Consider the following 26,734-nt stretch of genomic DNA (forward strand, 5'->3'; position numbering starts at 1 on the left):
GCTTCAAAGCCTGCCATCTAATTATAGTGACCTGGTGGTAACAGGAGATGATGAGGGCATATTTGGAGTCGATGCTCAGTTTCTGTACGCCCTAAAACCACTGGACAGGGAAAAGCAGCCATCTTACTCTCTGCAGGTATAAAAACATTTCTTTTCTGATCATAGTGCACCGAAAGCAATTTTCAGTCATGTTTTGGCTAATGAATGACTTTCTCCAATGTGCCATACAGATAGTTCACATAGAAAATAAATTTTTATACTCTTGTTCATCATCTTGTTCATAATGATCACGTGCTGTTGTTCAAAGCAGTTTGGGGCTGCTAAACGATTCGCATGAACAGGGTGGACGCGGGCTCCAGCGTGTGTTTCTTACAGAACATGTTTGTGTTCGCGTCACAGGTGTCCTTCAGAACGTCAGTGCATCATCAGAGCTTCAATGTTGAAGTGTGTGTCATCGACAAGAATGACAACGTGCCTACGTTCATAGAGGAGAGCATGAGAGGCAGCGTGCAGCTCGGGCTTCTCAAGGGTACGAGAACCTTGCACTCAGATGTGAACGTATTACACAGCCAATTTAAGGCTGGGTCACATTCGTCAGTCCTGATTTATGAAATATGCTGAATGTCGTCAACAGTGAAAAAACATGCCTCATATCTCCGTGGAAACGGCAGTTTAACCTTAACATCAGTATAAATAGATTTAATAACGTTGCAAACAGCATCATTTCAATCACACACACACAAAAAGACTTTGTCATGGGTTTTGGTGATCACATTTATTTGATACAAAGGCCCCAGTGTATTCCATCTGAAGTCCTTTCGATATACACAGGGTCTAGCTCATAGTATTAACTCAATTATGTTTTTATGTATTTCTCATTTAAGAAAACCATGATGGTACATACACCTTTGTGTTGATCAGCTTTCTGTTTGAATTTCCCACAAAGGTCAACTCACTGAAGCTAATTCTGTTACTGTTTTACTCTGTCTGTGCAGACTAGGCATTTTGTAGAGTTTTCATCTTTTAACTTTTAAGATTTGCTGTTACACAACCCATGTTTTTGTTCTTTTGCCTTCACATCAGCATGTTTTCTTGGTATAGTTAGGATGGAAATTTAGACATTTTGTCCCACTCTTTAATTCTGTGTCAACCGTATCTCTCAGGAATACCATTCATGCAAGTGGAAGCGCTAGATCGCGATGACCGCAACAGTCCCCACGCTGATCTGCGCTTCAGCCTGATGGAACAAACACCCAGGATTCCCTCCAGCCAAATGTTCTCCATCCATGCCGTCTCTGGGGAGGTTTCACTCACTGAGGAAGGTCAGTCTCAACCAGCCGCTGAAAGGAAATAGTCAAGATAATTTTGTGGGGAGTGTTTTATCCATAAAGGGAATCTTCAACATATATTTTCCCAACAAATCAGCGTGGAGGGTCACCTAGAGTGCAGCGTTACAATGTAGGTTTAACTTTCTGCAATTTGAGAGGCCAACTCTTTACATTTATTAAAAATTGCTTTCTTATTTCTTAGGAGCTTATCATGTAGACAGTTTGTCCTCTTGAATGATGAAATGGCATGCAGTGAATTCTAATGGACCGGATGCTCCTCTACCTCATTCATTCATCCCGTTGCTCCATTCAGCAATGAAATCAGATGCACTAGCAGTCACGCATGCCAAAGCAACAAAAGGAAGCAGCTCTGTGTTGGTATGCTGTGGGTCATGAGCAGTTCTTTTCTTTACTTTCACTTCATTTCACAAGGCCACAAAACCATTACACAACCTTACTGTTTTCTGTTAAGGCTTTAGAGACCCTTAATCTGGCTTTTCAGTTTTTGCTTGCATCTTGAAACAGAGAGGGAAACATGCTCACCATCATCAATGTCGAGCATTCTTGACTTGATTTGCAGTCATAAACAGGTTTATCTTCACCATCATGCACAAGACTTGCACTGATTGGTCTACTATGTTGCCAGCAATTGTCTAGATTTCATGTGCATGCATAGTTTTTGCTTGAAAAAAAAATCCAGATATTGACTATGGCAAACTATTTTTATATCTCTTTGACAGTGAACCTCATTATTATCTTCTTCATTGTCACAATGGAATCTAAATTGTAGCCCATGTATGAGCTGCTGTGAGCTCTTTTCTGCAGATATCAACACTTCAGTCCACCAGTGATTTAGCATCCAAGTGTCCAATAACCTTTAAACATCTAGTGTGTGTAAACGTTTCTAAAACACAATTCTTTTATTTAAATAAGTGATTTAAATAATTCCATATTAAAATCAAAAAGTAAATTCTCTGTAATATCTCATTTATTTCCACATGAATGTGCTTAAGTAAAGGAAATCTGTTATTGTTCAAATATGTTGTCTGCAAGAGCACAATACTCACATCAAGTAATCCTTTTCCCCCATAAAACAAAACAAAGAATATCAGGAAATATTTTTATTATTGATATTTTCCTGAAAAAGCTGTTGGTGGTCAGTTTCTAATCATAGAGGCAGACATATGTACAGAACCTTTAAAACACTTCTGAGAAACGCAAGTTGAAGTTGTTAAAACAGGATCAAAATGTGAACATAATGAAAAGTCTTGGAAAAGCCTGACATCACAAAAAAGCCAGTAATGTATAAATATTTGATACAAAAGTTTTACAATAACATTATTCAGTGATATCGCTTCTAGTCCAGCGGACACACATGCGAGAAATTCTTGTGTGCCAGTGCTATTTCTGTAGCTTTGGAATTGCCCTTTGCTACGATTTGGCAGGAGCTGGATGACTTTCACACTTGCCGGTCCTTTCTGGCCCACGCTGCTGATGATTTCCACAAGATGAGCAGCAGTGAAAATTGCCTCCTTGATTTTTGCACCTTTTCTTTAGGCTACCTGGTCACAATTACACTTCAAGTCGGCTGTTTATGTTATTTTGCTTCCATTTAACAAAGAAATTGCAAAAGAACGGATAGAAGGAGCACTCAGACATGTGAGGACATGTTAATGCTTTGATTATTGGAGTGTCTTTATGGTATTATGGTGTGTTTGCTTGTTTAGCTTTCAGGACTTTTGCCTTTTTGCACTCTGGAAAGTAAAACATATGTTCCAATAAAGTGCTGTCTTGTAGAAAGTCTTGTAGGCTTTCTTGTATAATTTATGCCTCTGTCACCACCAGGAGCCTCTACTCTGGACCCAGAGATGTGTGGTCGTTACAAGCTCTCAGTGATGGTGAAGGATATGGCTGGGAGGGCAGATGCCTTCTTCTCCGCTGGCATTGTTACTGTTGAGGTGACAGGAAACACCTGGGCATCACCTGACCCTGTACGGCTTCAGGAAAATCTTCCGGGCCCTTACCCCATACCCATCTCACAGGTCAGACAGCAAAACACCAAAAAGATTGTATTGACTCAGCAACAGTTCAACACAAATGCACCATGTTAGCACTGTATGCACCATCTAAAGTAAAGCCCTTTGTACATGATTTAAAAAAAACAAACAATTAAATGGTGCGGCATTATTAATGTAGTAAAAAGATGTTATCATGTTGCAATCAAGCAAACGCTGTCAGTAGTGTGGTCTGAGTAAAGTGGCCTCACATTGCTTGTTGCTGTTTTTAGTGTTTCCTTCTAAGTGACCAAATACTAAATTATTGAGGCTGTTCAAATGCCATGGATCCTTTCAGGCCACCTCCTGACTGAGTCACTTTAACTCCCATATTTACTCACTCACTGCTGCCCGCCCACAAACCTACCATCACTCTGAGGGGTATTACACAAATCTTACAGCTTTAAGCCAAAATCTAAACTCAAATACACAGAACATATGGAGTGCAATTTTAATCGTATTGTACGGCTTACTACAAATATTTGAATATCTTGTATAATCTAAAGAAATGTCCAGTTCAATAGAAAGTCATTCCTATTATTTTTTGGCACATTTCTCTTCTTCTTGCTGCTGTGATGTAACCTTAAAAACTACTGTGTAAGTATTTCTATCCAACTGAGACTTATTGTAAATTGAATATCTTTGAGTTTTAACACCTTTAGTTGTCCACAACAAAATATCCAAAGCCATCAGCTTGTAAAGAGACATTTGTGATTTCATGACATTTCTGATTAAATTAAGTAAATACTAATTAAAAAGCAATGAAAGATGAATTGATAAAGAAATCTAAGTGTTGCAGCCTCACAAAGGAGTGTTGAAATCAAAAGTAAACTTTGGTGATTGCATGAAGATATGAGTACGATTTCATGTCTGAAACTTGAAATACCATGGAAAATTTTTGATTGCCATCTTTTCTTCAAAAAAAGCCAACAATCCCACAGAGCCGGTCCCTTTTTCACACTGGATTAACTCCAAAAAGCATCTCATGGTATCTATGTAATTTCTATTTATAGGTTGGTGTCTGAGCCTGGTCTTTTCTAACCCTTTGCTTTTTATAATGTTGCCATATCTACTACATGTCTATTAATAACTCAATAATGTAACACATGGCAAAAAAATCTGCTTGCGGTGGTAGTTACCCTTTGTCAGGAAATCTTTTAAATCTACACCTGCATTTAAAAAAAAAACTAATCTTAGTTATTCACTTCCGAGAACTGTGGAAACAATGGGGCCTGCAGAGCTGAATATAAAGCTCAATCAAATTGTGAGAATCGCTTTGGCCAGCAGGTACACCGCAATACCTCCCCCTCCTCTGGTTTTCTCCCACCTCCCCCTCACACTCGCCCTCAGTCTCTCTTCTCTCCTGTTCCAACGTCCCCTGCCACCCACAGAAAATGTGTGGATTCACAAGCGTGGGCTGATTTGATTTCTTTTTTGTCATATTTTCAAAAGCCAGTTCAAATCAGCTGCAAAGTCTACAGTTTTATCTTAAAGGTTTAGTAGTTATTTATAATGTAATACTCCGGCTCGGTGACCTTTTTATTATTTAATATCAACACATAGCATCTGTGTCTCTATATGTAAACAAGGCTGTCTGGAAATCTTTCAATGAGCAGATTTCCTGTGTGTTTCTCTTTTAATTCCTAATGAAAAATGTGTTAGTAGAGTGTGAAATGAGCCCTCTTGTTTCTTTACTGAATCATCTATGTGAACAGTAACTAAAATCACACAAAACCGGATTAGATTAACATGGTGTTTAGTTGGGGGAAGCCTTATTGCGCCCACGCGGTGTTCTAATACTGCTGTGCTCAGTAGGTGGTGGGGCTAACTGCTGTTATGACACATACATAGAGAATCGTGTCCAAGAACCCACTCTATACATCCCACCTCCCCTACTGTCTCAGATAAATGAAGCAGTCATGTCGGCATCTACTCAACTGTGACAAATCTTGTGTTTTACATGCTGACACCGTCCTTGGTGTGACAGATGCCGAAATCAACCTGCTGCTTAGCACGCGCTCTGCCATTGTCCTTCCCTGGGTAATAGTCAGTTATAAAAGTAAGTGTTGACTGGTGTTATGATTAAATTTTCTGAGTCTGCAATCAGCAAGCTTCGACTGGATATTAAAATATGCAATCCAGACATATGAATTCGATTGCATCACCAGGGCTATGGGGATTCATTTTAATTTGTTATCTATTGCATGTTTTTCATTGCCTAAAAACTTAGATTGTGTAACGCAACCACTGAAACTACTTGAACTCAGGACTGTAATCTATTGAGACTCAAGTGGGAGTGAGGGCCCCAGTAGCTGCGAATGAATCAAAGCTCTTAAATACTTCGAACTGTTAGCGTTCACACTGGCATGAAATTTCAGTATTTATTGTGGAATTAGTTTGAGCCCCACTCGAACTCTGTCATGGCCTCATGATCAGTGAGTAATATTACAGATGATACTTGTACTTGTGGTGCCTCATCAAACATTAGTCATTAGAAACCTGATTGTGTTAAGAATAGATTTTATGGAGAAAAGTTTTTAAATAACTTTTCTCCAATTGACAATTGAATGAACTGCAGCACACCTTGCTACCACCTCAGTATCACATATCAGAGAAGGCTATCAGCAGGGTGGGGAGTGTCCATGCTCCCTCAGGTGTTCATGATAAAATTTAGCTCAAAGTAGGCAAAATGCAAGGTGGTTGGGTGCCCATGTCAGTATTGTAAAGTGATGGCTTTAGTGTTGTAAAAATAACAAAAATAAAACAGTGTTACAGGCATAGAATGGTGTTTTTCCATCAGCAAAGTTATTCCCAAAGAACTATTAACAATAAACTTTACATATCACCACACGCTGTGTAATCTTGAAAAACTGTGAAGAAATTGAACAAATGAAGAACAAATGTCATGCAGGTGTTAGACCTGAAAAGACTATCTACAGTAGATGAACAGTTTCTGGAAGTCATGTCCTTGAGAAATAGGAAAAAAAATCAGTAGAGATGTGACACAGGCCCTGAAAGAGGTATCTGGCTCTGCAGCTGCTCCATCTATAGTTCACTGAAGCCTTACCAGAAATTGTTCACTCATGGGCCAGCACAGGACCACCAGTGTCTATCCAACTGGCCTTGTGCTGGCCCATGTGTGGGCCACCCCTGGCAAACCAGGTCTGGGCCACCAAAGGGCCATCATTCTTTGCGGTATGTGGGCCACGTGTAATTTGTGTGCAGCCATGAGCCATGAGTTGTAGACAGACTGCTGGCCCTGTGCGGGCCCAGAACAGTTTCAGCTCTGGCCCAGGTGTCAGCCTAATGTGTACCTTAATCAAGCCATGTAATGACAACATGTGCCAGAACATGCAAAACTGTGCAAAAGTAACATAACTCCGTTCAGACAGTGAACGGACTGATTCTTATATAGCGCTTTTCTAGTCTCCCACGAAAAGTGCTCTATACAACATGCCACAGTCACCAGTCACACACTTTCTCTTAACTGAGTGCTTCCTAACTACATTCATACACATTCACACTCTTGACATACAGACTGAAGGAGCCAGGGATCGAACCACTAACCTTCCAATCAGTAGGTGACCTGCTCTACCTCCTGAGCTACAGCCAGCTACTATAGTAGTATAGTATTGCAACATGGCATTTGGGTCTTCTAACTAAAACAGGAAAATAGGAACATAAATAGTGCCATCATTGCCAGACCTGGCGCACATCTGGTTGACATACACTCTGCCAGCTTGAAGCCCAGATCCGGGCCAGACCTGTTTTCTATGGGCCTGGGCCACATAAACCAAACCACAATTGAGCCAGATATGGCATGCCATCACATAAACAGTGCCATCTATGCCAGGCCTGGCCCATATCTGGATGACATCCGTCTTATCATGCCAGAAGTCAGCCAGCAGTGCCGGCTTGATACCAGATCCGAGCCAGACCTGGTTGCTATGTGGGAAGGTGGCCGTACCAAATATTGATTCATAGCTTGGTTTTGCATTATTTACTGAATTTCAATGTTTGCACATTTCAAGAAATCACTGCAACTATTTTGCATTTTTGTATATAAAACATCAAGGAATGAGGGGTGTCTCAAGACTTTTGCACAACACTTATCTTCTGTCAGCTTATTAAATAATGAGAAACTAGCTTCAGCTTTATTATTATAACATTGCCTGATTTGGGAGGTTTACTTGACGTTATTCAAGTACTGATTAGCATCATGCCCCAAGTGCTGCCAAGAGGCGCACAGCCACTCTTGACCAAGCTCAAACACAAGATATCACAGAGACAGCACGTGCTTGGAAAACTGAAACATGGATGGAGGCAAAACAGATGATTTCATAGATGATTTGTATATAACTCTATACAAAAGAGTCAGTGCTCATCAATCACATGTCTTTAAAGTTGCAAGGTCTCAAAGCACACAATAACACTGAAAGGCGGCCAGCTGTGTGAAGTGGCTTTGTGTATACAGAAGCATTGCACATGGGCAGTTATATCCAAAACAAGGGACGAGTGTCTGACAGTGAGCTGAGGAGATGCACATGCCCTGGGTTTGCATCAGCTGTGATACAACTGGGCTCTTGTCCTTGTTGGGTGCTGTTTGATTGCTACTAGGGCCCTTTCAGCCCATCTGCACAGCCCTCTGTTAGGGGGTTGTAAAGCAGAGTGGAAAATCCCCTTCAGCCTTCATCGTTAGTTTTGGCTGTGCTCTCTGTTCCCCATCAGTGTCAGCGCATTTAACTGGCTCCGTATCATATAAACAAATGGTAGCTTAGCTCGGTATTTATACATCTTACACGCTCGGTCGCAAAGCTTTCTATGTTTACAGTTTTTCGCTCAATTTTCCTGCTACGCCCAGATAAGAAACCATATTCGCATTTAATTCACTTGCAGATATGTAAAACTGAATACTCATAAAATGTTTGTATACATTTGTCTGTGCTAATTTAGGTCAAATGGAGTGGCAGTCAGGCAGAGTATGGTCTGGAGGGGGAGTTTCCAGAGATGCTCTTCACCATCAGCAGAGAAGGAGTCATTTATCTCAATGCCCCGCTGGACAGAGAGACACAAGACCAGGTCTGTACTTTGAGCCAAACATCTCCAGCACCTCATAATAAATGACATTTCACGATTAGAGTCAAAAATTCCTCTATTAAAGATTGAGCCCTTTATTTCAATTTCTGAACCCACAGTACGTGAAAACTTTGATATCAAAGATGATGTGTTTGTCAGCTGATGTGTTTATAAAGACTGCCCTGATTTAAAAACTCTTCATACAGGTGCATTTCATTTATGTTTAAACTAGCAGGATGATGTGATTCATTCACAAGTATTTTCACCATCTGATGACAAAATTATTAATTCAAAAGCTGAACAATGAGAAGTGCCAGGCTTATTGTCCCTAAAAGGGTTCTTATGTTGTTCATTGGAAGAAAGTCCCTGTTTTTAATTAACTCTCCTATTACTTACAACTTAATGGCTTTTTTATTGTAGGAACCCTGGTACACATTACTTCAGCAAAGCTGAGCACTGAGTCACAGCCTAATTACAAACCAAAACCTGAAAAGTGCTCTATTCATTAAACATATTCTGCCTGTGACAAGAAGATTGTTGTATAATGGCTTTAAAGATCGCGAATCTAAAACTCTTCATTGCAAATCTGTCTCACTTTAGATCAAAGGAAAGATCATCCTTTGTATCAGGATTACAAATTAAAGTCCATGTGTTTGCATTTTGCTCTCAAGCTTTGCAGACAACCTAAACTCCTGTGAGCTTTGAATGACTCAGTGAGCAGAATATTCTGGCACAGATGCACCAAAGAAAAGCACAGAAAGACTGAGCTACAATTGGGTGATGTGATTATTGTTAAAACGCAGTGTTCTAGCACATTACCCTGTCTTTTTCTTCACTGACCTTTCAGTGGAAGTTTGAAAATGATAATGAAAGTTTAAACTGGTGTCTCATGGGTTTAATACAGTCTCTCACAAACAGGAAGCTCAAACTGATATGATGACTTCCCCTTATATTTATTCAAGACTTTTTTTACAAGTATTTTAAGGTTATATATATTAAAGTATTTACGGAAAACCAACAAGGCTTTGAAAAAACGTAAAATTTTGTTTGGTGTACTGCTACCACTGGTAAAATAAGTTAGAAAAGATACATTTGTATATTTGATTTTAAGAGTTGTGAAAAGTGCTTAAGAACCACAAAATGCCAGAAGACTCTTAATCTGAATACAGCTTTGCGCTATTATTTAATAGTAAATAGTATTTTCTTCATTTTTGTCACTAAGTTGTTGAAATCTATTCTACATACTTTTATACATACTAAATACCATTCAGGAATTGCAGTGTGCAGTTTTTTTTTTATCAGTGTGTGCTACAATATGGGACTTTGCACAAATGCTGAACATTTAATATTTATCTAGCCAATACTTAAGACATTTTTGAATGAATCTGTCCCAAATTCCATATTCTGGTTCATTTTGATGATAAGAAAGATCAGTGAAAATTTCATGTTTTTGTCTTTAAAAGTTTTTGAGATATTCATGTTGAAACATTGTTTCCAAAACAGTCTGAAAGTGAAAGAATTTTTCAAAAAAAACCAAAAAGCTAGTTGAATGAGAATCAGAATCATCTTTTATTTGTGCACGCAGACATTGAATGTGACTTCAGTTCCCTTTGCTTTCTTCAAGCAAGAAAAAAAAATTCATAGCACTCATTGTATATGTTCACTGGACCATAACATTCTTACACAAATCTGAAATGGTTGAGCTGGAAATGTGCAAAAATTGGCTGATATGAGATGAGACAGAAACTAGGAAACCAGAATCTCAACAAAATCCGTGAGTATAACCAGGATCAAAAAGTAAATGTTTACTCGTATTGCAGAAATGTATCCTATCATGCTCTGCACAGAGGAAGACTTTACAGTCGTTAGTAGTCTACTGGGCATGTAATCCCTTTTTTTTGGTCTGCTGCTAGAAAGTTGATGGGAGCGTGGGTTGCGTGACTCGTAACCCACAGTGTTAAGGGTACCACATGTGACCAGATATTTCCCTCTCTGCTTTTTCTTCTTTTTTCACCTTTTCTGCTTACTTAGTTTCATATCAGCATTGTGGTTGAGCGTCCCGACGGCAGGGAGATTGCCAAACCTGTGGAGCTGAGGGTGATGGTGGGTGACGCTAATGATAACAGGCCCACATTTCCACAGGCACAGTACCATACTGTGGTGAAAGAACTGGCTGCTCGAGGTAACATATAGGTTTTGGATGATTTTTTTTGTTTGTTTGTTTGTTTTCACTCATGCAAGTCCTACTAATCAGATTACAGTGGAATATTTAGATACTGCATCACACAGGCTGTGTGCTTTGAGACCACACACCAAGGAAGAACAATACTATTTCTTTGGCCAAAATACAATCTTGCATGTAAAACATCTTTAAAAGAAACTCGTCTTACAAATTATGATGATAATAAAGCAACACAGTGAATTTGAATAGTCATTTTCTAGAATTATTTTATACTGTTTCACAGCTTAGTGCAAAAACACAGCCTGGATGCAATGTTGTTGTGATGAAAGGGTGGAGAGCGCCAGATACATTTTGTGAAAGCAGATTGGGATCTTTGCCAGGACACAGGGGAAGCACCAACACCCCTCCTGTGCTCCTAAAAAGCACACGGTGGGTTGTAACATATCAGGTCCTTGGCATAAAAGCTTTTGTTGGTGCTTTAAAACATTCTGATTCGGGGAAATGAATTACACAGGGCAATCTGTTAATCTAAATGGAATCACTGAGTGAGGATTATATGAGAAAGCTATTGTTGTACTCTCTCCCTATTTTAAATCAGTGTGCTGTGAGACTTGTCATTTTAGCTTCTCTTGTTATTACTTGACAAAAGAGTTAAAAGAGAGAAAAGGAGAAGTCAAACTTGAAAAAGATTTGAAATTTGCCAAAGAAAAAGAGCATGTACATAATAATGTATATATTGTATATGCATTATACATATTTTTTAAACATAAAATGTAAAGATAATTTTCAAAATGGTCAAATGGTCAAATTCTATTTGTGGTTAAAAAAACAAAACAAAACAAACATGGATTTTTTTGTTTCATTTTTTTTTACATTTTTTAAACAGTGTAGAAAACCCTTTTTTATAGAGCTAACTGAAAATATCTTCTGATGATAAATCAGAAAGCCTCCTCCTCCTCTTTATTCATATATTTTTTCCTGCAGGGACAGAAATCCTGACAGTGCAAGCGGCTGATAATGATGACCCTAAGACAGACAATGTACGAATCTTCTACCGCTTAGTCGGACAAATTCCAGAGAGTCCTCGTGCCCTCTTCAGAGTGGACCGTGACTCAGGGGTCATCTCGGTCCAAGCGGATAGTATGGAGGGCACGGCACCGCAGTACACTCTAACCATCACTGCTGAGGATGCCAAAGGTGACTATGTATAAGGCAAAATACAACCATAGCTATAACGCAATTTTCATGAAAAGGTGGTGTTTATCTTGTACTTTAGGGAGTTAAAGAGAGGCAGTATAGCAGTGATACAAACAGGTGCATCAGAGACAATTATATATAAAACATTTCATCTTTCATAATGACTATAATAGGCAAAAGTTAATTACTTTTGTGAGCAAGTGTGTCAGTAGCCTCCCTTGAGATTTCCAGGAGATGTATATATGTTAGCCTCTAGGGTGACAGATGATGTGATCTGCATGACTCATGGACTCAGGGTGTGACGAAGGCTAACATGAGGTACTTGCTGTTCCTTCAGCATTCTTAATTTGTGAGAAGGGCTGACCTGAGTCACTAACAGAAGCTGTGATCCTGTCCCTGGCAGGTCTGAACAGTTCCTGCACTGTGGTTGTGACGGTGCAGGATGAGAATAACAACCCACCGGTGTTCTCCCAACACGAGGTACGAGAACACGTGTTCAAACAGTTACTTGCGCACAGAGATTAGGACGCCTTTCACGCATTGATCTGTTTGGGGCAATATAAACAATAGCTTTGGAAAAATAGCAGGCTAAACATCATCTGTGGATTTTGGACTGTGAACGCGCTTCGCAGGTCACTGATCTAATTTTCCTGGCGGGGAACTAGATATGATACTAATCTCAGGCTTATATAGATGGCATTATGTTATTGGAAGACTTTTATTTGGCTCTCTGTACTCCAAGTGGACAGTGTTTTTAGAGTTTAATCTGATAAAGCTTTCTTTAGAGACAAATTTCCACTCATTTATTTATAGGTCAATCTACAGCAGGCTACATCACGATTACACAGCTCCATCCAGTGTCGTTAACATGGCAGAAATTGTATAAGAAGCAGTGTTATCTTAGCCATTACAATCTCACAGAAAGTTCTGTGAGGATGGCATCATAAATAATGCAGCTCCAGGCCCACTGTGTAATTGGCCAGTGGTTTTCTATGAAAGAAGGTTTAATTTTGGTCAAGGACAGAAACCAATCGACTGCAGAGCTTTGACATCAATGTCCAGATCAATCAAAGATTTGACATAACACCTGACACCGTGTTATTCTTTACATCCACGCCCAGTGTAATGGACACTTAGGGATTTTAATCAAACAGCTTTCAAACATTGTTGGATGATCATTGCAATGCTGTTAAAAACAAATGCACACTTGCTTAGATAATCGCTACCACAGACACACAAACACAGAGGTGGAAAATGCTCTTGAACAGGTCACGCCTGAGTAGTGCAGCTTTTTCCATGGCAGTGCAGCCCTATAGGAGGTGATGTGGGAGGTGAGTGGTGACAGGACTGGGTTCAGCAACCCTGTGGATGGGGCAGCCAGATCACAGGCATGGTTGCTTCTCTAGAGGACATCCAGGAGTGGCAGATTAAACGGCTGTCTAAACACAGAGAGGTTCACAAATAAAGGTCAGCTCACACCAGGGGGGCAAGAGGGGGCAAATGTATATTGTCACATGCAGTCACCCATCGTCTCAATAGAAAATTGGGCAATCGGTCATCACTGGCATTTATTGGTGACCGCACAATCTTAACATCAACAACTTGCTGGCAAAAGCTGCAGTGGCCTTGACAAGAAATAAATAATCATTATCATTATTTAGCATTCGCTGGGGCTGTTATTGCAAAGCCAGATTCATTTATGTAACACCAATTCACAACAACTGGTGCCTCAATACTAGAGAAAAAAAACCCAACAATCTGTATGTCCCTCATGATTTCCCGTCGTCACCCCCTTCGTTGCGCCCCTGTCAAAGTTCTGTTTTTGGTGTGCCACCATATTTTTATATGGCCGCCCCTATAAAACTATTCTAGAGGCACTCCTGCAGGGGAGGTTTTCCTTAAAGAGGGTCAGGTCAGTGAAAACTAGTGTGAGCTGAGACATTTGAGATCTGCTTTTTTTAAAAAAATGCAAAATGCTTCCATACACTTTTTCACTTTTTTAAAAGATAGTCTTTTTCTTCTTAGTGATCATTCACTCTGTGTTTTCTCGCCATCAGTACGGACCCTTTCACATCCCAGAGGATGCCCTGGTGGGTACGACAGTGACAGCTGTGCTGGCGAGGGATGCAGATGTTCGAGGTGGAGACAGCTGGCAGGTGGACTACCGTTTAGAGTCTGGAGATGAAGAGGACGTCTTTTCATTAGTGACAGATAAGCAGACCAACGAGGTCACACTTGTCCTGTCGAAGGTGAACAACACCAACTACACTGAAGCTCTACACTCATACATTTGACTACCAAGATCAGCTAAAAACATGATATAAGGTCCATCAGTCTGAATGAAACTCCTTTTTTTTTTATTTTTCTGTTTTGAGAGGAGAGACAATACAAAGATCATTTCCTCTTAGGGACACAGATATTAATGCCAAGGACAATTTTTGGCATAGCTGCTTGTATCTGTCCTTGCAGCATGTGCATGTCCTAAGAGATTATTCACTCACAGTCACAGAAAACTAACCTCATTTTATAAATGCATGATTTTAATATCACCCTATGTAGATATTATGCATTGAAAGACAGTTGGAAAAGGATTTTCAGAAATGTCAAAATTCTAGTCCTGCATGCCTATAATAAAAAGAGTCCTGCACGACATTGGCGTAATCTCTCCTGTCCCCAGGGTGCATCACCCTTCGCCTGCCTCCTATAATCCTACAGGGCATTTTAGGGAGGCATGTGGTGTCTGTGTGTGTCTATACTCTAATGGTCTGCACTCTGTGAGTGGCCAGGCAGGCGACAGTCTATTATTTTCAACCTCTTGTGGGAGTTGATGAATGTGATTGAACTGTGAGCTGCACAGGCCCCTCTGAGATAAAGCAGAGCATTTCCAAAAGCTAAAAATGGATCTCGATCTATTATTTCAGTTTAACAGACAATGGCTTGTTTTCAAAAGTGATGTCATGCAGTTTAAATTCCTGTCTCTATGAGTAGCTCTTACGTTGACCTTGTGAGATATCACTATAGCGAACGCTGCATCACCAGAAAGGATACTGTAGATTAGTTAGCTTACCGTAGTAAAAATTAAAGCTTAAATCTTCCACAAGTAAAGCCCCAGTGGATTAAAATGCACTTAAGCAAATCCTTTAATTCACCAGATTACAGGGTGAGGTCAGCACTAGAAAGCAGAGCGATTTCATTATTAGAAATTGCAAAGCCAAATGAATAATTAGATTATGTGAGCAGATACTAATGGCATTTTACCACACAGGCTGGAGAGTGAACGAACTAAACGAAAGGGATGGGATCAAATCAGTGTGGAAAAAATTGGTGACATCGCATTGAATTAAAAAATGAATCATAAAAAGTCTGTAAAAGAAACTGGAACTTCTGTTGAAATTAATGTGAGACTGGGCTATCAGAGGTTTGAGTTATTGGTTTCATAAATATATACACTCACTGGCCACATCATTAGCTAATACCTGGTTGGACCTTCTTTGACCTTCAGGATTGTCTTAATTCTTCACGACAAAGATTCAACAAGGCACTGAAAGCATTCCTTAAGTATGATTTTGGTTCATATTGACATGACAGCATCACACAGTTGCAGCAAATTTGTTGGTACTGCATCCATGATGTAAGATCTGGTGACTGTGGGGGCCAATTGAGTAAAGGAAAGTCGACGGTATGTTCAAGAAACCAGTGGCCATAAAAGGGCAAACATTTTCAGCAGCGATACTCAGGTAGGCTGTAGCACTGAAGTACTAAGGGGCCCAAATTGTGCCAAGAAAATATCACCACACACCATTACATCACCACCGGCAGCCTGAACTGTTGATACAAAATAGGATGGAGCCATGCTTTCATGTTCATGTTCAGTCGAATGGTACAGCAGAAACCCAAACTCATCAGACCAGGCAATGTTTTCTCATTTTCTACAGCATATCCAGTTGAGCCTGTGGGGATTGTAGCCTCAGTTTCCTCGTCTCAGCTGACACAGTTGGCATTCATGTGATCTGCTGCTGTAGCCCATCTGCTTCAAGGTTTAACAAACTACTCTTCCGTATACCTTGGTTATAACTAGAGATGGACCGATCAGATATTACGTATCGGTATCGGTCCGATACTGACCTAAATTACTGGATCGGATATCGGAGAAAAATAAAAAATGTAATCCGATCCATTAAATATCACGAAAGCAGCTCACAAAACTTGCAACACGCCGTAACTCACCTCAGAACGTTAGCACGTTGGAGCAGTATGCATCACGTGATAGAGCGGCTGTGGCATGCAGGACCTGTTGGTGGTCTGGATAGCATTTGGAGCTTCACTAGCAACCCGGCATTTCATCTCCGACAAAGTTATCCCCGAGAGAAGTAAAGCAAGTGTGTAAGTCCATCTCTGAATGTTTGTAAAGCATTCCTGCATTAAGCTTAACCGACTGCCTCTCGCTCTCCGGCTGCTACTTCAATCATGAAACTGCTTAATGATCAGCTGATCGGCTTTTCTGTCGCGAGTCCGTGTCTCTTGTTTGCTTTTGGCCCACTTTGCACCAGAAAGAGGAAACCAGTGGATAAACAACAGCAGCACGTTTAAGCTTGATCAGCTGTTGTTAGAATTTATTTAATATTACTTTCTACACCAGGATCTTTTTCTACGTAGCTGACGGCTGGTAACTGTGCAGGGGCGGATCTAGCAAAGTTTAGCCAGGGGGGCCGATAGGGCATTAACAGGAAAAAGGGGGCACAAAGACATACTTTTCTTTCTTATTCTCATTTAAAATGTCGAGCTTTTAATTATTTAATATTTATCTGAATCTTACACCCAAAGTTTTAATCTGATGTAAAATGTATAGAAGTCCATTATTGTATATAGTAACTGTTAAGTCTAATATACCCTAGTAAGCTATAGTACTTTTTCCTTTGGGAAGGTACCATCTGTGCAGTCTGCAATTTTGTTGAAGAAAGATGTTGAATCTATTTAATATTTCTTGAAAAAGAATTGATTTCTGTGTATTTTTTTTCACACTGCATCAAATTAAGGTTGATTACGTCGATTAAGCATCATGAGGTGGAGCGTGAGGGGTGGGTCCCTATTTTTTATTTATTTATTTTTGTTGTTGCTGGGAGTTGGAACCCTATTAGTTAGGTTGCTTAATATTTATGCTAAGTACTCTTTAAAATACCAGAATAGGGAGGATGGTGTAGGTTTAAGTTTATTAGATTGATCAGTATTGCTGAACTATGAAATATTTTTTTTTTGCATACAGGTATAACAGAATAGCTTTAGTGTAGTTGTTGTTTTAAACTTGAGTATGAACTTATACAAAATGCAGAAAGATATTTTAAAAACAGTTTTGTTGATTAAAAAACACTATATCGGATTCATATCGGTATCGGCAGATATCCAAATTTATGATATCGGTATCGGTATCGGACATAAAAAAGTGGTATCGTGCCATCTCTAGTTATAATGAGTGGGTATCTGAGTTACTCTTGTCTTCCTATCAGCTCAAAACAGTTTGCCCATTTTTTTCTGACCTCTGGCATCAACAAGTCATTTTCACTCAGAGAGCTCACTGGATTTTTCTCTTTTCCAGACCATTCCCTGTAAACATTACAGTTGGTCGCATGGGAAAATCCCAGTAGATCCACAGCTACTGGTTTACTCAGACCAGCCCATCTTACACCAACAATCATGCCACATTCAAAGTCACTAAACTGCCTTTCTTTCCCATTCCGATGCTCAGTTTGAACTTCAGCAGGTCGTCTTAACTATGTCTACATGCTCAAATGCACTGAGTTGCTGCAAAGTTTTTGGTTGATTTATTTCTGTGAATGAGCAGTTGGACAGACGTCTCTATTAGGTGTACCTAGTAAAGTGACCGGGCATTGTATAGGTATGTATGTGTGCAAAACAGTTCATTCTGACCAGCCTCACTATTTTTCTTACACCAAGAGAGACTAAAAATCTATCTCGCTATCTGCATAGCATCAAAACTATCTAGTAAACATTGTTATCCCTTCAAGAGTTTAGCCTGTAAAGACAGAAGAAATAAACGGATGTGTAAATGTGTAGTTAAATGGTGATACCCATCACGTTTTGAAGAGAGATACACTACTGTTGCTTTTACAGTTTTATGTATATCAATATGTGTATCAAATTATTACAAATACACAAATGTGGTAGACATTGATGTTTTTATGAAACATATGAGGATATTTATTTTGGTGGTGTTTAAATATTGTGTATTACTGTAATTTAAGCTAATAACTATTTACAGCAAGAACATGATGCTACTGTAAAGGCACTTAATTCAAAAAAGAGTAGCATCATCAGGTGAGTAACGCCAGGGTCCATACACATGCTCTCATGCGCTGACACACACTGAGCAGTTTGGTGTGTCACTTCCAGTTAACAGCAGTACTCATCTATTCTCCAAGGTGTGCGTTTTTTTTCTCCCTGGTAACAAAGACACGTGTACTCAGCAGGATGATGTCAGGCAGTGCCAGTTTGCCGATGTCTTGTTTTATGGGGAAAAAAGAAAACATGTTTACTGGCAAATCCTGACAACAAAAACAAGCTTCAGGGCAGGATTCAAAAGATTACACCGAATGAAATCAGTTGTGCCCAGTTGTAATAAAGACTGAGGGATGGGATTCGTTTTTCCTTCAGCTGGGTTGTTTTGCCTCTAAAATCTGTAAAATCACAGTCTTTTCCCATCTTTTCATCATCCCACTGTGAAACTATTTTTTGAATCCTACAATCAGAGTCAGAAGGTTCAAGTTACTATTTTAGTGCACAGATTATGGTAATCCTATCACTGTGAAACTGCTACTTCCAATATTTGGACCTATAAATAGCACATGCTGTCACCCCAGAGGATAAAACAAAGTTGTTAATATTCATGGCTAGGTTTTTTGGTTTTTTTTAAATTATTATTAAATTAATTTTATCCCCTTTCATAAATTTAGAGAATGAAAGTCTTAACTTCAACAATAAAGCAGTGTGTTCAGTTTATAATGTACTATCTTTTCCACTGTCATGCCCTAGTTGCTCAAACAGCATCATGGAAAATCTTTCACTGGTGGCTCACTGAATCAATTGGTTTTTTTTCCCTCTGTATCTACACTGTCTAGAAATATAGTAACACTGCCAGTAAATCCAGTTTCCTTGGGCCTAAGATAAGGGGACTAGACACACAAGGGGGGTGTACTGTGTCCCTCTCCTGCTGGCAAAAAGGACATGCTGTTTTTTGACTCTCTGTTTAGTGTGGTTACACTTGAACCTTCAAAAATAAATCTACTTTTATCTCATTTAGGCTCATATGAAAGAGTAATGTAGGGCACAGCATCAGCAGTGCCTGTTTTAACTCAAGGACCAACCTGGAACTGAAAAAAAACCCCACTTAATACTTTTAAAATATATCAATGCCTGCGTCACACCATACGACACTTAGGCCTGGCTCCAGCACCCCCAGCGACCCTGAACTGGATAAGCTGAAGAAAAGCAGAAGAAAATGGATGGATGAACGGCATGTAGCTTATTAAACAGAAAAGTTATTATAAAAGTGACTGAGAAACTTGGGCTTGAGTGACGCAGCTGCAGTGAACAAACACCTTAACAGAGAGTCCTCGTTACTGATTTGTTTCATGTAAATCAATACAGAAAAGGATAGACCACACAAATATGTCTATCTCTTCTTTCTCCTTGCATTTACCTGTATTGCTGCCATGCTTCATCCAGTAATCAATATTCTTGATTTCTTTCTTAATGATCTGAAATTGGCTTTCCGCTCACTCTGAATGTGATTGTGTTTATTGCTTTCTCTTTCTGTGAAGTTTTGCTTACGCAGTACTTTGCAAATTCTGCTTCTTCTATTGTGTAGGTAGTTGTCTAATGCAATGTTGTGAGTTAAATTAAGTAATACTTAAATAACACTTTGTGAAACTTGTTGTGTGCACGCATCTTTTCACAGGTGTTGGACTTTGAGCGCGAGAGTGAGTACATTCTCGTGCTCAGTGCCCAGAATCCAGTTGCCTTAGTCCGTGGCCGGTACGGCCCCGCATCCACAGCAACGGTCTCCATTTATGTTGACGATGTGAACGAGGGTCCGATCTTGTCTCAAAGCCATTATGAGGTGACTGTGAGAGAAGGGGAAGAACCAGGACGGGTTATTGCCACCATCCGAGGTTACGACCCCGATTCTCACCCAATAAGGTAACTAATTTAAGCTGGGAGGGGTGTGAAATTCCATGTTTTCAATTTTACAGAGCTATGGATGTTTCCTGGTACAGATATTCTCTTCAAGGGGACACCAAGAAATACTTTTCAATTGGGAAGTATTCTGGTGAGCTAAAGACTGTGCAGGCCTTGGACAGGGAGGAGAACAGCACGTACACCATGGAGGTCATTGCAGTGGATGGACGTAAGATCATTTCCATCATTGAGTATGCAACACAACGGTTTGATTAAAGGCAGACTCAGTTTCCAAGGCATAGATATAGTCAATTATTTTTTTCTTTAAGGCTTACTTCATGTCTGGGGAAACCTGATGTTCATATGTTAAAAAGTCTAGTGTACAACAGTTTGGTTTTTTAGCATCTTTTTACATCTTAGGAAACTCCTCCCTGTCTGCGTCCACCCTGGTGACTGTCTATATCCTGGATGTGAATGACAACAGTCCAGTGCTGGTAGGAGATTACTCCTGGAAGTACCTGTGTACACCTCGCTTAGAGGACCAAGCTTTGGTGCTTGCATCACGGGACAGTGATGGACCGCAGCATGGAGGACGACTTAATTTCTCCCTCCGCAGCGATGTCACAGTTCGACGTAACTGGAAGCTAACACCTATTAATGGTAGGGTGAACACAAACTGTGTAAAGGTCCAGTCAACGCACAGCATACAATGTGATTCACAGTGAAAAGACAGGCGGAATAAATAATGTACTACTGCTAGAAGAAACTCCCCTAAGCGGCTTCTGATAAATTGTATGTAACCAAAAATACTCAAAAAAATTTAAATAGTTTTTTTCTACCTTCCAAACTTGGACTGAAAGTTGTTCTGTTATCTTTTTTTTTCAGAAAGGTGAAGTCAGATGATTTTAGTTGCCAACATGGTCTGAAAGTGAGCCAGAGTGGATGTAACAGTGAGCTCAAATAGGCCCACAAATCATAACTGAAAAGAGTCTTCACTAAGTGAAATGAATCACCACTAAACCCCCTTTCCAAAAGTAACAAGTCAGATTACCAGCCTTGAAAAAGCTCTATCTAGTAACAGTAGACGATGTGAGCCAAAGCTGCTGACCTGAGTTCTGTAACATGGAAAAATTAGACCCTATCAGGCAGTTTGTGAAGGTGTACGTGAATGGTGTGTCTTTCTTGTCTGTGTAAATTGATAATCTGCTCTGATTAATGTCGAGCATAAGGAAGTTAATTTGTTGGAGAGGACAAGTTATTGCCTTCCAGCCAAATGGATCTTGTGAAGGGGATAAATCGAATTTTGAATACAGCCAGTGGACATCTAATTTTCCACAGTGTGCCAAATGTTTTGCATTATTTTTCTTACATGAATCAAAATCAGTGAATTGCCATCAAGAGTAGAGATGTGCAAAATGCCCTGATTTATCTCCAGTCTTATATGAGATGCTAGGTATAATATATTATAATTATCCTTTTTTTTTGTAACTGCTTGTGTTGTGCTCACTGAATACAAACTATTTACTGCAATGACGTCTGTCATTAAGTCATTCACACAGCTCAACCGCTTCCCTCTCAGTTTTTTTTTAGCCTTTTCACTCCCCTGTTCCTGTTGGTATTGATTGAGCCCAGCTGTAATTATATCTTGTCTGTAATTTCTTTCACGTCACCGCTGGTTTCCTGCCAACTAATGGAGCCTAAAATAGGAATTTCCCAGAATGCTTTGCACCTGGTCATAGTCAGTAATGGTTTTAGCAATAAATGTGTGCTTTTGTCTGTCTGATTTTGCAGCAAACTTGTCTATTTTTTTTATTTTCTTTTAAATTACAATTACATCAACCTCCAGTGAATGAAAGAGCAGATCTGTGTGTGCATGAGTAGTACAGCCATTCATCTCAAGTCTTTTGGGAAGCTGAGTGACAGTTCTTTTCACCGAAGACATTCAGTTAATCAAACGGCATGTTCATGTTCCTTTTTCGCATGCTCTTAATGGCTGTTCATAGCTGTAAGGGGAAATGCTTTTTCATCACAAGCTTTCAGAATAGCTCTGGTCGGGGTAGGTGGCTGGTCACACTTCGAACTTATAAAATGTCACGTCAGATTTGACACAGTGCAGGCAGAGGATAAATAGATCGACATTAACAGCCTCTGCAGAGGTGCTGCACAGGTCATGTTTCCCTACCTGACAAATGGAACATGAAGGGGGATGATGCTAAGGTGCAATCGGACAGTTTAAGACTATCAGATAAGAGTTCAAACAGCTTGATAATATGCTTCTCTTTACAGGACAGGGTTCTTACGTCATGCAGCCAGGCTTGTGTTTTAGCCTGATTTACAGAGATAAGATAAAGAGTCACAGGCTCCAGACCACTCCATACAGAGCCCCATCAGAGTCTTTCTGCTTGCTCTTTATTCATACAGTTGTATGGATGTGTTTGGCCTGGGTTTTTCTTCCTTCGGTTATTAGAACTTAAAAAGTACTTGTATACTTGTTGTATGTGATCATTTTTTTCATAAAAATAGTTGTTGTTGACCACTTTTGGATGCAACAGAAAAATAAGGCTTTTAAATTGAACAGATTTTCACAGCTGACAAGTACCAGGTTCATTTGTTATTTTGTTAAGTCATCATAAATGTGATGTATAAAACAGTCTCTATCACTTTTCTGCACCAACTAACAAGTGTTTTGTCCTTCAGATACTCACACCAACCTGTCCTTAAATATCCCATACCTGCCCCCTGATGTCTACATCGTGCCCTTCACCATCTCTGACAGCAGCTCTCCTCCCAGGAGCACCTTCATACACTTGCCAGGTAATGCTGACACCTCTGCTGATAAGCTAAAGCGAGTACATAGAGGTTCTGGGACAAGAGTGCTGGAACAATCAATAGAGATCAACCCCAGTGTGCCAGCTTGTCCTAGCGCTGCTCTTGTTTATTAATGATGCAATGGTGCTTTACAAATGATTTTTCCAGGCTCGTGATTACACAGCTCTCTTAAGATTGTGTTCTGCCTAATATAACCATTCTGACATTTCATAACACAGCATCACACATCTTGCACACTGGTTAGGATAAACTACAGTCACATGAAAAAGAAATTTTTCACATGAGCCTATGCAGTACTGTGGAAAGCTAAGTACATCTCCATAGTGCTGCTACTCAAATGCACTTAACTGATCATCAACACATCTGCGCACCGTTATAAAAGCACAGGTTTTGCCTGCTTGCTGGTCTGGAGAGATTACATGTGTGTTAATACAATGACACACACGTACCAGCAAATTCCTCCCATGGTCAGACTGTGCAACGTTATGAGAAACTCCAAAAAAACGCAAGAGCTAAAACTCTTCTAAATATTGATGTTCATGACAGTACAATTCTCTTATCTCTAAAAAGAACATAGCTCAGCTTATGTTTGCAGCACTTCGTTTGAGTAAACTCCAAGACTTATGGAACTGTGTACTTTGGAGAAATGAGCCCAAAGTGAAGCTGTTTGGCCATAATACACAGTGCCACATTTGGTAAACACTAAGTACAGCATATCAGCACAAACATCTCATACCAGCTGTCTAGCAAAGTGGTGGAGGGATGATGATGTCAAGGCTCAGACTCAGACCTGGACTCAAACAGAAAGGTAAAAGTTCAGCAGGATTATTGCTGGTTTCCAAGTAAACAGGGATTTATGCAAGGTAGTTATGTCTGAGTTGAGCTGGTGGAGGGGCAAACAAAGATAGCCACAGATTTCTCCTCGTGGGTAAAAACCACTCGAGGCTCATCACAGGGAGTCTCAGGACTGGGAGCATCTGCACAAGGGACGACCAAAAGAGTCAAACACCATGGTAAGCGCAATGATTTGGCAATGACTGAGGGATTTCTTCAGCCTTGAGTATTAGGAAAGCAACAGCCAGTTGCATACAGAGGAGGGAAGCACGGCAGAGCCTCCCCTCTAAAACAAACTGATAGAGTTAAGCCATACACACAATACACACAGAAAGGAGAGAGAGGGAGAAAAAACAGGACACAACAGAGAGGAAATGGCAGGTTGGCAGAGGAGGACCAGGGGATTCACAACAGATGAAGCATTCTAGGGTCATATGTGACTAAAACTTGGTCACAAGACAGTGATCCCAAGCACTTGTCTTGTGACCCAAGTCCAGACTGTAACCCAACTGAAATAGTGTACATAATATGTGTAGCAATGCGAGAGACTGTTAAAGTCATACAGAAAATGGTTATTTCAAGTTATTGCTGCTGTGATTCTACAAGCTGTTGAATAATTTCTTTCCCCACAGGACTACATGGAGACCTGTGAAATCTTTCTTTTTCACACACAATATAACTGGAGAAGAAAATTTGGTTTATAATGGGTTGTTTTGAAATTATCAAGTGACTCCAAAACTTTATGCTCCTCACAAGCAACTAGATAAATTTACTGCATCTTCAATATGTGCTAACATAGTTCTTTTCTTTCTCAAATGGCCAGTCAGCCTTTAAATATGATAGGTCGGGATTAGGAACTTGAGTAATGGTTGCTGAAAATGAGCCTTTAAATCCCTATGAAGATATTACATTAATACACCTGCACTATTTTTAATGAATGCCATATGTGATTCCTTGCTTGATATTTGACTATCTAAATCCACTGGTTATAACATCCAGTATTTGTATTTATAGTAAAAACGTTATGCATAACCTAAATTTTGTCAAGGAATCACAAGACGACACATCAATCCTGAATCAAACCCTGTTTTGATGTGTTAAAAATCCCTGATTTGTGAGTTGTGTGTTTGCTATCTCTCCTGTTAGTGACTGTGTGCCCCTGCAATGTCAGAGGAAACTGCAAAATGGCTGCCAAGCAGCTGGAGGGCATGCCAACTATACAGTCTGCAGTCGGCATTTTGCTTGGCACCTTTGCAGTCATAGGTAAGCAGGACAAAAGCTGTTTGATTACTATTAAAGTCTATTTAAAAATAAGTGGGAATGTAATATATGCCTTATTATAAAATCTAGAAAAGTAGGATTTAATCATCTTTGAGAGGTCTTGGAGTTGCATCTAAATTAGCAATAAAACTGTGATGTAAATGCAGTGTTGATTTTTTGCCCTTCCAGGAGTGATCCTCATTGTTGTATTTGTGAGACTGTCCTACCAGAACCCCAAAGAGCCAAGCAAGACTAACCAGGAGAGAGTTCCCCTTAAGATGTCAATCTAACTACACTGTATTGTCCTACTTATGGGACAAACATGACAATCTTGTTTCAGGGCAATAAATTCATTACGTGACCGTGAATGTCTTTAAAATGAATGTACACTTCACTTGCAGTTTTAAGTTCATATGTATGCAAACTATGTTTTAGTTTAGTCTAGAGCTCTGATGTATGTTACGTGCTTAGGTCTGTGCTTGCACATGATGTGAGTTTATCTTCTAAGTTTGTCTGTCTTTTGTTATTGCTGTAGAGCGGTTAATATCTCTTAAAATGGTGCCCAGTTACTGTAACAAGAAAAGTTACTAATTGTGCTGGAAAATCTCTCTAAAACATAAGAAGTAAAAGATAATGTTACATGAAAGAGTAACATTTTTCTAAAAGGGATTATTTTGTAACATTGATCTTACGCTTTTGTAATTTGTAACACGTTACTCATTATGTTAAACACATCTGATCATAAAACTATGATGCCATTTCTTTGAATCTTATAAAAAAAATTGCTGGAAATACAAAAGTGTGGGGAAAGTGTGCCTCTCAATGCTGACATGTGATTTTATGTTACTTAACACATGAGTAGAAATAAAAAATGTTTTAAGTGCTGTATATCTGCATAATTTATTTACACCCCAATCCAGAATGCAATCATTTGCAGATCTTATAAATACAAATTTTATTCACAATACCACAAAGAAAACATAACAAATCTTTAAACTGAGACTTTTTACTATTACATGAAAAATATTAGCTCATTTTGAATTTGATGGCAGCAACATGTCTCAAAAATGTTGGGGCAGGACAATGAAAGTCTGCAAAAAGAGTGTAAATGCGTAACTAAAAAGCAAAAACAGCAATCAGTTACATGATTGGGCATTTCAGAGAGGCAAAAAACTGCGTCTACAAATTGTGGAACAATTTCAGAATAGTGTTCCTCAATGTAAAATTGTGATGACACTGAACATCTCATCATATCTACTGTACATAACATCATCAAAAGATTTAAATATTCTGGAAAATTCTCTGTGTGCAAACAACAAGGCTGAAAATCAGCATTGGATGCCTGTTATCCTTGTGCCCTTAGGCAACACAGCATTAAAAATAGGCGTGATTCTGTCATGGCAATAACTGCATGGGCTCAGGAACAACAGTTCAGTGTACCATCCAGAAAGGCAGTTGAAGCTCCATCATGCAAAGAAGAAGCCATATGTGATCATGATCCATAAACACCTTTGAGCCAAAGCACATTTAAAATGGGATGAAGCAGAGTGGAAAGCTATCGGATGAATCTGACTACAGAACAGTGAATTTATTAAATTAATGGAATTCTAAAATGAAAATTCTTTTTTCAGTTCAATTCATTTTTATTCATACAGCACCAAATCACAACAACATTCCCCTAAAGCAGACCCTACAGTAATACATACAGACAAAATAACCCCTATGATCAAGCACTTTGGCAATAGTCCAAAGGAAAAACTCCCTTTTAACAGGAAAAAACC

General features: G+C 39.5%; 1 protein-coding gene across 1 annotated transcript; it reads left to right on the forward strand.

Annotated features, from left to right (window-relative positions):
• Positions 1–1,037: 1,037 nt before the first annotated feature.
• Positions 1,038–25,841, forward strand: cdh16 (cadherin 16, KSP-cadherin). The gene is made up of 13 exons (XM_026165987.1): positions 1,038–1,322; positions 3,174–3,370; positions 8,336–8,461; positions 10,490–10,640; positions 11,625–11,837; positions 12,241–12,317; positions 13,895–14,086; positions 19,810–20,051; positions 20,129–20,259; positions 20,451–20,690; positions 22,728–22,844; positions 24,840–24,956; positions 25,143–25,841. The coding sequence occupies exons 1-13, from the start codon at positions 1,175–1,177 to the stop codon at positions 25,241–25,243; spliced, it is 2,052 nt and encodes a 683-aa protein (XP_026021772.1). The 5' UTR covers positions 1,038–1,174; the 3' UTR covers positions 25,244–25,841.
• The last annotated feature ends 893 nt before the right edge of the window (positions 25,842–26,734 follow it).

This window comes from Astatotilapia calliptera, chromosome 1, assembly GCF_900246225.1.
Source record: "Astatotilapia calliptera chromosome 1, fAstCal1.2, whole genome shotgun sequence".
Lineage (NCBI taxonomy): Eukaryota > Metazoa > Chordata > Actinopteri > Cichliformes > Cichlidae > Astatotilapia > Astatotilapia calliptera.

Bases quoted from the DNA above. Each gene is read 5' to 3' on its own strand.
- cdh16 (XM_026165987.1), top strand. From the start codon at position 1,175: ATGCAAGTGGAAGCGCTAGATCGCGATGACCGCAACAGTCCCCACGCT. The intron at 1,323-3,173 runs GTCAGTCTCAAC...TGTCACCACCAG, and splicing joins GGTTTCACTCACTGAGGAAG to GAGCCTCTACTCTGGACCCA. The intron at 22,845-24,839 runs GTAATGCTGACA...CTCTCCTGTTAG, and splicing joins CACCTTCATACACTTGCCAG to TGACTGTGTGCCCCTGCAAT.